At 36.0% G+C, this 13923-nt stretch overlaps 1 protein-coding gene across 3 annotated transcripts in view; it reads right to left on the bottom strand.

The window, feature by feature from the left end:
* Positions 1-13923, bottom strand: part of chchd3a (coiled-coil-helix-coiled-coil-helix domain containing 3a) — a 108310-nt gene that overhangs the window by 80486 nt on the left and 13901 nt on the right. For all 3 annotated transcript variants that reach the window (XM_038298555.1, XM_038298548.1, XM_038298562.1), the window contains exon 4: positions 5836-5929. In XM_038298555.1, coding sequence (XP_038154483.1) covers positions 5836-5929 — 94 coding nt within the window. The remainder of the gene's footprint in view (positions 1-5835; positions 5930-13923) is intronic.

Here is a 13923-nt window from a genome sequence, read left to right as displayed (position 1 = left end):
ATATATATATATATATATATATATATATATATATATATATATTCTCTTGTCGACAACTATTGAGCATGCATAAAATTCCTCGACGTACTCGCCGTATGTCAACGTGTGCCAGCGTGGTACAGCGTGATTATAACTTATACAAAACGTTCCCATAACTTATCCAACGTATGCCAGCATTTTTTGCCAGATTTTTCGTACGTCAGGCATGCGCTGGTCTAAAATCGTCAAGGCTTGATAGGGGATTAATGGGCTTTTTGGAGACCCTAATTGATGAATCAGCATCATGATGATCACATTTATTCAGGTCAAGGATAAAGAATTTGGAATTTTAAAGTAAAGTTTGGTCATACAACAACAATCTAAACAGCTAAGTTGAAAAGCTTAGAGTGGTTTACAGGCCACCTTCAAAGAACAGACAACACAACATAAACCGCATAAAGATGTGAAATAGGCTGCAACTAACAATTATTTTTACAATAGTTTAATCTGTCGATTCGTTTTTCGATTAATCGATTAGTAATCAGATTACAAAAGGTTCTTTAAAGAAGCTTTTTGCTAAATTAAACCAAGTGAAACTAAAGCTTTAATTGCTGCTCTAAGTGGGTTGCTCTGTCAGCTAAAGGCACGTCACAGAGTCTCTATACTCCAGTCAACAATTAATCGAGTACTAAACAGGTTAATGATTTTCTTTTCAATAATTTCATAATCACAATTAATCTGATTAATTGCTTCAGCCCTAATGTGAACCCATATAAAGTTATACGATTTGAAAGGAGCTGCTTACATCTGTTCCATGACAGCTATAGTGTTTAGGAATCGCCTGTCGTTATGGTCAGGTGGCAAAAAGCTGCTGCTGTCCTAAGCCAAGTAGAAAACGAAGCAAAGACGTGTAAGGCGGCCTGGTCAGATCTTACTAACAATGAACCTTCTAACCTGCATCAAAGAAGATGTAGTTGGTTAGAAACGAACACTGCATGTTATCCTAAACTCACAACTCCCACAGTACAATATGGTACTGGCTGGACAGGGAAACTGCTCAGACTAGAAAAAAATTATTAATTTAACTAGAATAAAGCACAACACCAAATAAAAACTACACAGGCTGCAAAATACTTGGGGATATGTTTAGCTTCCAGTAGTGCACCAAACCTAAACAATTAATGGGCTAGAATAGTGGGGCTCCAAGCTTATTAAGTGTGAGAAAGTTTCAGTAAAAGTCCAGGCATGAATCAAACTTTTCTACAATTTTGAACATTTCTCATCACATAAACTCCTTCCAGTTTGATTGAGCCTTATCTATTTTGCAAATAACAATGGGAAAAATCTTATTCTGTCAGAAAGACCTGCTTCTAAAATAGCTGTGAAAGCTCAGAATATGTGCACACCTTTTTTTCCAGGGAAATATTTCTATGAACCATGAACATTTGCGTTTCCACCTTATAATTATGAACTATGTTGTGTTTAGCTCATAAAATTCCAATAGAATAAACAGAAATTTCTTCTGGAAATAAACTAGAAAAGTGTAAGGAATACGAAACATTTTTAAGCCACTGTATTTCCACTTGGCTTTCCATGTAATGTCTCATTTTTCTGTGCTTACAATATGCAACAGCCTCACAGTGTCACTGCTCTGGCACCTAGTGGTTCTGTTAAATGAGCTGTATTACACTATAACTCACAGAAGGAAAGCGTTTTACCCCTTACTCCAATCTAGCTGAAAAAATATCTCATCACAGTGTCTTCCCTGCTATCCCTACAGGGGCCATTATACTGCAGTTAAATTATAGGCTCAGAGCACCAATGAGGAAAAAGATTCCAAGTTTTACTACCTCAATTTGTATGAAAAGAAACCATTTAATCCCCAAGAATAAAGTTAAATAACTAATGAAAACAGAACAGCCATTTATTTGGGGTTTTGAGCAACAAGCATGTATCATCCCTACAAGAGGAGTCCTATTTGTCTCTCTGTTGCATCTTACTATTAGCTCCAATGGTCTGGTGATGAGAAATTAAGGATAAAGGATATTTTTTTGTGCAAATTGAGGATTTTTTACTCATTTTGCACATGGGGTCCGAGAAACATTTCACTCTTTAGTCAGTTCTTATGACTATTTAATACCAAACTACATGCTTTTTTAGCCATTAATAAAATAAATGGACATTTTTAGATTATTTCTTCATTTTAGAAAGCTTTTTCAAAAAAAAAATCTACTTTTTAAGCTTTTTAATATTTAGAAATTCTTTTTCTTTATCAGAATCATGCCTAAAGTGGTGTTTTGCTTGATTCATGCATGTTTGAGCTCTGCTCATGAATCACTTCACTCTCTCTCTGTCCTGGAAAACAATTGGCCATAACTTCCATGTTGAACCGTTTTAAACCTGTGTAGTAAACAAAATATTACTTTCTGTGATCAGCGAGTGATGATGTCATCATTTCTGTTCAAAGCTGAGACCAAGTGGCTCTTTTAACACCCAATCTGCACTGTGACAGCAACAGTTATTCTTTAAACTAACAATAATAAGTTAAAGATGCCAGACGTTGCTCAGCCTTCCTAAAAAAAAAAAAAAAAAAAAAAAAAAAAAGAGAGAGACACAGAGAAAGCGTGTCTCTCTTATGCCTTCCATTTTGGTGCAGCTGTGCTGCGTTTAGTTTTACCGTATTCCACTGTAAGTGTTTTCAGAGCAAAGTGACTCTGCAAAGGATCACTCAGAAAATGTTATGATTGCATTATCTCATTACAATCTTATCACCTCACCTCTTTTTTCTTTTGATCTATCATCGGTAATCGAGTTAAAATATTGATGTTTTGTATGTGTTTTTTAATTCAATGCTCATATTTCTTATGGCTGTCAATTGATTGTGTAAACATAATTTTTGATTACATTAAAGTCTAGAAAATGAGAACCACACTCTGAATATGAAGCCTTTTACTTGTAAATTCAACCGGATCCACCGTGCTTTTCATCAACTGACTTCCGTTCTGAAGCAGCGAAAATTCAACAGCAGCTTATTTCATAGGCGCTTCAGAAACGCATCGTAGCACACCTGGTGGAACCGCAATGGTTGATAAGACTTACTGCAATCCTCTGCAAAGGCCCTGCAGAGCCGCACCACAGAGCTTAAATGCCGCTTCCACATCCAGTGGATCCTATGGGTTGTACATTGGAAAAGTAGCACCAGATAAATACGGTTTTATAGCAAATGAATTCTAGATAGTTCTAAAGGAAATACTTTATCATAAATATGCCTAAAGATGACTTTGAAAGGTTAAATAAGCATGATATAAAATCTTTAGTTTTTGGATAAATGAAGATTAATAAATTATTGGAGTGCTAGTATCTCAGATATATAATTTTGAGGCGGAATGCTCAGATGATTTGTAAAAAGAGACGAAACCCCTGATCAGACTAAAAAAACACTGAACAGCTTGTTTGGGTAGATTTATATAAAATAAAACACACACAGAAATACAGTTACTATTACATTCTAAGAAATTTTAATGATTCAAACTAAAAGTAACTGTATAGTATCTCCAAAGTGGTTATGAATTAAGGTAAAGTGTCCTGTCTCTTTTATACTCCAAAAAATACATAATCACAACAATCTAAAGGGATATATATATATATATATATATATATATATATATATATATATATATATATATATATATATATATATATATATATATATATATATATATATATATATATATATATATATATATATATATATATATATATATATATTAGTGCTGTCAATCGCTTAAATTTTTTAATCGCGATTAATCGCATCAATGCCGGAGTTAACTCGCGATTAATCGCATTTTAATCGCACATTTTTTTCCTGATTGAAAATAATTTAAATACTCTCGATGACATACAAAAAAATACATACAGGCTAGGTTTGTGCCAATGTTCCTTTTTTAAAATGAAAACAGGTCACAGATACTGATTTATGCCATAGAAACACACTTAGCAAGAAGATGGGGAGGCATGTAGCAAAAAATAACAAATATGTAGCCAAAAAAAAGGCCCTGAAAACAGGCTGATGTAAAAGACAGTCTTTACAGTTAATACAGTCTTTTGAACAAAGACAAGCATTTTACCCTACTGCTATAAAATTTAGTAGAGTTAACATTAGATGTTAATTAACCAAGATAATAATGAACAATTTTCAATCAATACATCAAAATCAATAGACCGACATCACTAGATGGAGGTAGTCTATGCTCTAGAAAGTTACTTTTCAGCCTCTTAACAAAAATGAGAACACACACCCACCCACCCACACACACACACACACACACACACACACACACACACACACACACACACACACACACACACACACACACACACACACACACACACACACGATACCGACCTGTTGCGTACACAGACAGCAAGAGCGCCGTAGCAGATTCCATTTCACCTCAGTAATCAGTTTTCTCAGCGTATTTCAGGTTGCTACTAGTTACCAGACACTCAACTTGTTTGTTGGTGGTGGGGCTTAAAGAAAAGGCACTAGCGTCACCCAGTGTATGAGCGTCTTTTTCCCTTGAGGAGCTCCGCTCTCGAAGCCTATGAGAAATGCATAGACTGGGGGAAAACAGCCCCGCCTTCCCGCAGGCTGCAGCGGGATGTACTTGGAAAATTGTACCATTAAACCACATAGCGTTAATCTCACGTTAAAAAAATTATCGCCGTTAAAATGGCCTCGCGTTAACGCGTTAATAACGCGATAATTTTGACAGCACTAATATATATATATATATATATATATATATATATATATATAAACTAGATCAATATGTTGTCAGATGCAAATCAAACTGCATAAACTGATCTGGATGCCATTTCTGGATATAAATGCAGTTATTCTTAAACATATGTTTTTTGAAATTTTGAATAAAGAAAGTTCAACTAATAATTATATCTTTTTTCCAGTTTTTCTTAATAAGAAAACAGACATACACAAAAAACTGATGCTTGAAACTATACTATGATTTGCAATTATGTCAGAGACTGACTTAGTTGCAGCAGAAAGGAGATGTTTAAATAAAACAAAACATGGATGAAATAGCAAATCAAAAAAAACAACTGGAACAACTTTACTTGAAATTCTTATATTATAAAAGACATTAAAACAACCTTACTACCTTCCCCTCTATGAATAAAGTCTCCATTAATCCTATAGATGTATTAAATGAGAAAGCAACACTATAATGCACACTTGTTATTTTAAGGACAAAACAAAACAGATAAGCAATGGGCAGAGGATTATTCATAAATAAAACAATAGGCATGAAGAGTATGTCTCTTTATCAGGTAGTGCTAATAGATCACCCCCTCTACACCCAGGAAATTATCTCAGCAATGTGCTCCCCTTACTAAGACATGATTAATTGATTGCAAAGGAACAAGAGTAAAGAAGGACAGAAGATAGGGAAGGAGGGAAAAGTGCTGATGTACTTCGGAAGAAAGGTAAATTGGAAACAGTGGGGATCAGAAAGACTGGTGCTGACCTTTTGGAATATTAATGAAACTGGAAAATGTCCAAGTTTAAAAAGAACAAGAACATATTTTGGGATAAACACACAAATAGAAATAACTGGAATTAATGTAGCAAAACACGGTGAGCTTTGCAATTTATTTTCACTAATAATACTAGATATTTATGGAACATTAAATCAACAGACTATCAGGGATGCACGTTTATCATCAGAGAACATGCAGTTCAGTATTTTATGCAGAAAATTCCATCTAGAAATAAATCAAAAGCTGTAATCTGAAAGGAAGATGTGTTAATGTGCGTGTTGTGTGCAGGGGTCTAACCATGCTTGCATCTCCTGCTCTGCTTTAGCCCTCTTCTGCTCCAAGTCTTTATACAGCTCATCAGTGATCTTCTTCCTCAGGGCTTCTTCATTCACTAGAGACACAAAGAAATAAAAGCAAGAGCGAGAAAGTGAGGCATCAAAGAAAGGCTTAATGTATACACACAAACAGCCTTTTTTTGTTGGAAAGTGATTATTAGAAAATAAAAGCAGGCTTCAAAAGCTAGAAAAACTTGCATAAATGAAAACAAATTAAATAAAATCCCAAACAGTTAAAATTGGTTAAATACTTCCTGAAAACAGCTAACAAATCTGTTTGCCTAACAAATCTAATGCCATGTCACGAAACATAAAAATAAAGATAGAATGCCGCAACTTATTTGATTGAATAAATTTAGCTTTGCAGCGATCATCACACCAGGGAGATCTAACGTCCATTTACAAATAAAAAGAACATCCTTATTTTAAACCCCATGTAAACACTAACAGACTAAAGACAGGGGCTATTTGCATTGATTTTCCAGACTGATTGTAAATCTCAATTAAAAACCAGATAAGTGATCCCAGTTTGATTCTATAGGCTGCATTGTGCAAAAATGTTAAAAATAAAACAATGAAAAAACATGACAAAAATAACTCAAATGATTAAAGAAATCAGAGAAAAACACAAAGTTGGTCCAGTTAAACCACAAAATATCTTTAAGAAATGAAATAAATATAAATCTTATGTAAAGTAGAAAAAAAACTTAAATACAATGCTGGTGCATAAAAGAGACTAAAGGAAAAAAAAAAAGAAAGAATAAGATTTATGTCCATAATACTGTAAGTTACTTTGGCAAAAAACTAACGCATCATATCAGCACAAAACAACTAATCATCCATCAAAGCACAGCAGCGAGGCTGATGTTTCATACTTTTGCAGGAACAGGATCTTGGCAGCCGCCTCAAATCGATACAGAATCTCAACTCAGCTGGCTCATGCAAAAGGTTTATGATTTAAAGGAGGGCAGCCGACCTACAACAGGATCCAGAGCATTTATAAAGGCCTACACCGCAGTGTAAAGCTATTGTGTTTCCTGCACCAAGAGACAGATAAATCATCTTTGGAGAAACAAATCTAAATACATCAATAGAATCAGAAGATGGTAAACGGAAAGTGACCCAAGCATGAGATGCATAGAAGATTCTCATTTTCCTGGGTTTCCTGTTGCAGAGGTCAGTAAAGCAGATTAATCATAAACACGTTACAGACCCTGACACGGATATCTGCACTCAACAGTCGTACATAACTTCCTTTAAGGAAAATCTGTTGTATTGAGTAAAACGTTATTAATGTCTGAATCTATTATCTACCTATACTTTTATAACTTATAACTTCTAAAACATGTCATTTTCTTTTTAACATTTTCTACTCTTTGTATTCTAAGCACCTCAATAACAAGTCCTTATAATTGTGAATCCTTCTTTATAGAGATTATTCTTCCAACATTGAAAATAACAAAAACCAAACCATAAAAATAGTAACAGATGCAAAGCGGTACACTGTTACCTTCCACCTTAAAAAAAACAACAACAGTTCAATACCACCCTGTCAACACTTGATGGTGTCATTGACGACAGACGTATATGACTCCATGTCCTCACCAGTCCATCTTGGCAGGTAATTAAGCATGAAAGTAAAGATGCCGGCCGGCGACCAGGCCAATACGTGTTCTGAAGGCAGAAGTGGCGAACGGTGTGCTGCAACGCTGCAGTGATGAAGGGGGAAGTGTCTGAGCCTGTCAAGATTAGTCTTCCACTGCATTAGTTAGATGGGATAATCCCTATTGTCAGAGTCCGTTATTGTTACCTGGTAACACGTGGCAACCGCAGCCAGCTAAAACCTCATTATTCCTAAAATAAGATTAAAGTAAAGAGCACACAATAAGAGGAGAGATATGCTAAAGAATATGTTTAAATCAACAACCAGAATGCAAAAAAAAATTTATTTAAACACATTTTTTAAAATGAAAATGCTTGGGGGCTTAAAGTTTATCCACATCTTATGTCTGACTGACTACATGTGTTTATTACTTATGGGGACTTTCATAACGTATAAGCTTTCCATACATGGAAAAATTAAGAGCCAACTTTAATATCGGTATTGGGGAAACTATTTAATTTCTGATAGGATACCGATATTTCAGCTTTGAGTAATTAATGACACCGAATCTGGACTAATACCGCATCAGCATGATTCATACAAACTTATTTTAGTTATTTGTAGTGTGAGATGTTGGAAATTACCTGATAAAGTGATATTATTCAAACGGATAACAATAGTCAACAGCAACAGGCATGAGAAGAACTGACCCAGGCATTATCACCAGTGGGTTACATAAACCTGAAACAGAACCCAAGGGTTTATATCAGCTTGGATGCAGGCTGAGAAACCAGTTTAGGATATTCCTAGGGGGAAACATTGGTAAAAACCTTCTCATCTGGTTTTGGATTTATCTTCTTTCAGGATGAAATATCAGAATGTCATTATTTAAAAATTATGATGATAAAAGATAAAAAATATAGTTTTAGATCATGCTAGAAACAGAAAAAGCTGAACATTTACATTATCTAAAATCCTAAATGTTTATTTCTACTTGAAGTTATTCTTTTTTTTTAAACTGCAAAAAAACAAAAAACAAAAACAAGAACAAAAAAAATAAACAAGAGATGAGGCAGTCAGACACCTTAGTGTTTAAATCAGGCAAAAATAGAACCCACCATCTTTGACTTAAACTCCAAGTAACAGATCTCACTGCAAAAGAGTCTGAGATTGTGCCTAGGGAGCTGCTATATGATCAGAGTTAATAATATCACATTAGGTTAATATAAAATTATAATGGAATAAGCTGCAGTTTAAAATTGAATAATCCACTATTGGATGTTCAGCAATGAAAATGTGAAAGTAGTCATTCCTGTTAAAGGCTGTTAATAATTACATTAAGGTATGTTCGACAATATAATTACCATTTCATCCATTAACATAATATAAAGTAAAATCTATGGATGTAATGTGATAGAAGAAATGTAACCTTACACTTTTTAACCACGTAATGTTTTCAAAGGGAACCGCTTTTTGTTTTTTTTATTGGCTTTTATGAAGCACAGCACTTTCTACTGACTTTTTTTTTGTTCTTGCAGTTTCATAGTTATATTAGCTTATGTTATTATTTGTTTAGGATCACTGTCCCGCGAGAAAGGTAACCCTGAGCTTCAGTCAAAAGTATTCTGATCTGTTCTTTTGTCCCTGCTAAAGAAAAGTGCCACAGCATGTTGCTTCTGCCATGAAAGTTTTCATGTTTTATTCATGTGTAACTCTGTAATGAAAGTTGGTGGGGACACTTGGGTGGTGGCTGATGGACCAACAGTTAATCAACCCGAATGCTTTCATTAGGTTTTTGTATTTTCCAAAAATGAGCTCCAACATATATTTATTTAATGCTTTCCTCTTGTTGAGAACACAAGAGAACCATAATACTTATACTAATATTTATAGATAGTTTGAGAGAGGCCTTTTAATGCATTACAATATAGAGCCCAAAAACATTAATTTAATAAAAAAAATAACGAATAACAGCCGATTCTTATGCCAAAATCAATATATCATGCACCTCTAGAAGGTACAATTTAAATTCCATCTATCCAGAAAACTGTGGATATGCTGCATTTTAAAAATAGCATTTTTTTTTATAAACTTGGAGATATATTTTATTGCATGTTGCATATGCCAGTAAATCTGTTTCACCTTTAAATCTGCAGCTCTCCCTATTTCTCTCTGTGCTCTGTTTAAAAAGATTTATGAACCTCTTTACTAATGTAACAATGCCAGAAATAAAACTTTAGGATATGTAGAAGCTCTTCGGTCTGATTCTGTACAATAAGAAAACATGTTTTAATTTTAACCTGTAACTGGGAGTCATGCTCTGCTATGTTTTCTCAAGCTTCTTGCATTATATTACTAACTTGTATAAACTTAACATCTGTTGCCGTTTTTGCTGAAAAAGCTCTGTATGTCTAATGGACAGATCTTTTAGTGGCAAGTCAAAATTTTTTTAACCAACCTGTTTCCTAACTTTTACTTAAACCGGTTAAATTCACTGAGTGCTGCTGTCTGTCTCTCCTCCAACCACGTAGCTACTCTGTATGCAGTGAAATGCAACCGCAAATCAGATGTGTCAAAGCGACAGATCCGATGATGTTACACCGAGAGGCGGGACACGGGAGCAGCACGAGAGAGGAAAAAAAAACATGGACTGAAAACGCTCTGAACACAGATAGCTGCACCCAACATCTGTTACATTTTTGGCTAAAGAAAAGAAAGGAGAAAAACAAAACGGAAATTATTGGTGGGGACATGTCCACACCAATCCTTCAGGCAGTTACGCCTGTGGTTTCACCAGAACACCATCTTTCATGTAAGCTGTGTCCTTCATGACCTCTGTGGTTTAACATTAGTCAAAAATATAAAGTCAATCAGGCTCTTCTTTATGTCCTCTCCAGTTTAATAAAGAAAGGCTTCAGATTGCTAGCAAGCCCACAGGGTGAGCCATAGAACAGGTTCTGATATGATAAACACTGTCTGGGGTCCTTGAGGGAAGCTGTTTGGGTCAGAGACAATTCCAGATTGATGGAGACCTTGTCAATCTTGAGTAGGACATGTAAATGTTAAAAAGATTAAAAACTCATCATCTTTTTAAAAGAGTCTTCCTCTTTTTCCATTCCACCAATCACTAGGCACCATGGAAGAACCCACAGAGGAGGCAGTGGAGCTCAGGCTATTGGCAGTAGAGATAATAGACAAAGGCAAATTGCATTTCTCATCAGAAGTTTCATTAACCCCAGGACCCGCATGGAGGGCATAATCTGTAACATTACCACTTCCTCACGTTTTTACCTAGCACGCCAGTTGAGTCACCACAATGAGAATGAAAGGGATAGGAAAAAGTGCCAAGAGCGGCTTTCCAACTTAGGATAGTACTATTGTGATCACATTTTCTTTTCAGTCAAACACTATTGATTTAATCTCAAATTACAGGCAAAAAAAAAAAAGCTAAATTTGGAGTTATTTTTTTTATATTAACAAGACCGCTTTGAAAGGGACAAAGATATAGTTTATCAAAGTCTACTTTATGCATACACACTTTCACCACTATTTTTCTTGGTCTTTCTCATCTTTCCATTCTCTTTTCTAGCCCCAGGAGACATTTTTAAACAGACTATTAGTCCAGGACTGTGTGTGGGCACTGGCATATGAATATTTATAGCATATTGGAGAAGGTGTAGGAGGTTCAACCTTGACTATGGTGTAATCAGCACACATACTTACTAAGGGCATGATTTAGAGACTGCCGACCTGCTGAGAGCCTCACTCAATACCCAACTCTCGTGGACACACATAATCAATGTCTGCCTCATTAAGGTCGCACCCTTTGAGAATTGGGCTGAACTTTGTAACATTTTTAACGAGATTCGCATTCACATTCATCAAACCTAACTTTTTTTATTTTCTTAAAAAGAGTGTGCTTAAGCATGATCAATTGTATAAGATTACTTTTTTCACCACTTTTACAATAGTTTGAACATAGCACCTTTCTAACTCTTTGAGGTTACTTCACAAAGTTCACACCGGATAGTTGGAAAATGATTAAAATGAATCACATACTAAGTTAAAAGAAAACTATAGACACAGCAACACTTAAAAGTTATTCACTTACAAATATAGTTGACAACTATAGTTGTCAAACTAAACTAGCACTATGGTCACTTAACCAAAACAGGGTCTGGCTCATTAAGGAGCAACACCTTTTATCAAGTAATAGCAATAAATGGAAATTGATTTCAATGCTATTTATTGAATCTTCTTTGATGCATTGCTTTATTTCCACAACCCCTTTATCTAGCTATCAAAACCCTTCATAACAGAAGTGGAATTACTAGTGTCCATTCATTGTTCTCCAGATGCACACCCCAAGGAAAACTCAGCTTTATGGTAAATGGCCTGTACTTATTTAGCACTTTTTCAAGCCAGGAGACTTGACCAAAGTGCTTTACACTACATTCAGTCATTCACCCATTCACGCACACACTGATGGTGGCAAGCTACCTTGTAGCCACAGCTGCCCTGGGACTCACTGACAGAAGCGGGGCTGCCGTACACTGGCGCCACTGGGCCCTCTGACCACCATCAGTAGACAATGCAGGTGAAGTGTCTTGCCAAAGGACACAACGACACTGAAAGTCGGAGCCGGGGCTTAAACTGTCAATCCTTAGATTTCAGAGAAAACTCCTTCATCCAACGCCACTGTAGCCCCTTTAAAGCTTTAAAGATGGCCGGACATGTTTCTGAGTATTTTTGAACCAGTTATTAAATCAAGTCATCAAAATCAATTCAGTTCAGTTTATTTATAAAGCGGCAATTCACAACACATATCATCTCAAGGTACTTTAGAGAAAAAAATAACCATTAACCATATCATCAATACGACAATGTTTGGCTGTAGGTATGATGCCATTTGATGAAATGATATTACTTTAACACCCCATGCAACTTGACACTTCCAGTTTCCCCTAACAATATACAGGTGCTGGTCATAAAATTAGAATATCATGAAAAAGTAGATTGATTTCAGTAATTCCATTTAAAAAGTGAAACTTGTATATTATATTCATACATTACATACAAACTCATATATTTCAGATGTTTATTTTGTTTAATTTTGATGATTACAAATGACAACAAATGAAAATCTCAAATTCATCATATCAGAAAATTAGAATATTACTGAAGACCAATAAAAACAAAGGATTTATAGAAATGTTGGCCAACTGAAAAGTATGAACATGAAAAGTATGAGCATGTACAGCACTCAGTATTTAGTTGGGCCTCCTTTGGCCTGTATTACTGCAGCAATGCGGCGTGGCATGGAGTCGATCAGTCTGTGGCACTGCTCAGGTGTTATGATAGCCCAGGTTGCTCTAATAGTGGCTTTTAGCTCTTCTGAATTGTTGGGTCTGGTGTATTGCATCTTCTACTTCACAATACCCCATAGATTTTCTATGGGTTTAAGGTCAGGAGAGTTTGCTGGCCAATTAAGAACAGGGATACCATGGTCCTTCAACCAGGTACTGGTAGCTTTGGCACTGTGTGCAGGTGCCAAGTCCTGTTGGAAAATGAAATCTGCATCTCCAAAAAGTTGGTCAGCTGCAGGAAGCATGAAGTGCTCTAAAACTTCCTGGTATATGGCTGCGTTGACCCTGGACCTCAGAAAACACAATGGACCAACACCAGCAGATGACATGGCACCCCAAACCTTCACTGACTGTGGAAACTTTACACTGGACTTCAAGCAACGTGGATGAAGTGCCTCTCTTCTTTTCCTCCAGACTCTGGGACCTTGATTTCCAAAGGAAATGCAAAATTTACTTTCATCAGAGAACATGACTTTGGACCACTCACCAGCAGTCCAGTCCTGTTTCTCTTTAGCCCAGGCAAGACGCTTCTGACGCTGTCTGTGGTTCAAGAGTGGCTTGACACAAGGAATGCGACAGCAGAAACCCATGTCTTTCATACGTCTGTGTGTGGTGGTTCTTGAAGCACTCACTCCAGCTGCAGTCCACTCTTTGTGAATCTCCCCCACATTTTTGAAGGGGTTTTGTTTCACAATCCTCTCCAGGGTGCGGTTATCTCTCTTGCTTGTACACTTTTTTCGACCACATCTTTTCCTTCCCTTCGCCTCTCTACTAATGTGCTTGGACACTGAGCTCTGTGAACAGCCAGCCTCTTTAGCGATGACCTTTTGTGTCTTGCCCTCCTTGTGCAAGGTGTCGATGGTCGTCTTTTGGACAACTGTCAAGTCAGCAGTCTTCCCCATGATTGTGTAGCCTATAGAACTAGACTGAAAGACCATTTAAAGGCTTTTGCAGGTGGTTTGAGTTAATTAGCTGATTAGAGTGTGGCACCAGGGGCCATCAATTTTGAACCTTTTCACAATATTCTAATTTTCTGATATGATGAATTTGAGATTTTCATTTGTTGTCATTTGTAATCATC

This window comes from Cyprinodon tularosa, unplaced genomic scaffold (genome assembly GCF_016077235.1).
Source record: "Cyprinodon tularosa strain WSP-4 unplaced genomic scaffold, ASM1607723v1 ctg111, whole genome shotgun sequence".
Classification (NCBI taxonomy): Eukaryota; Metazoa; Chordata; class Actinopteri; order Cyprinodontiformes; family Cyprinodontidae; genus Cyprinodon; species Cyprinodon tularosa.
This window is presented reverse-complemented; position numbering and strand designations above follow the sequence as displayed.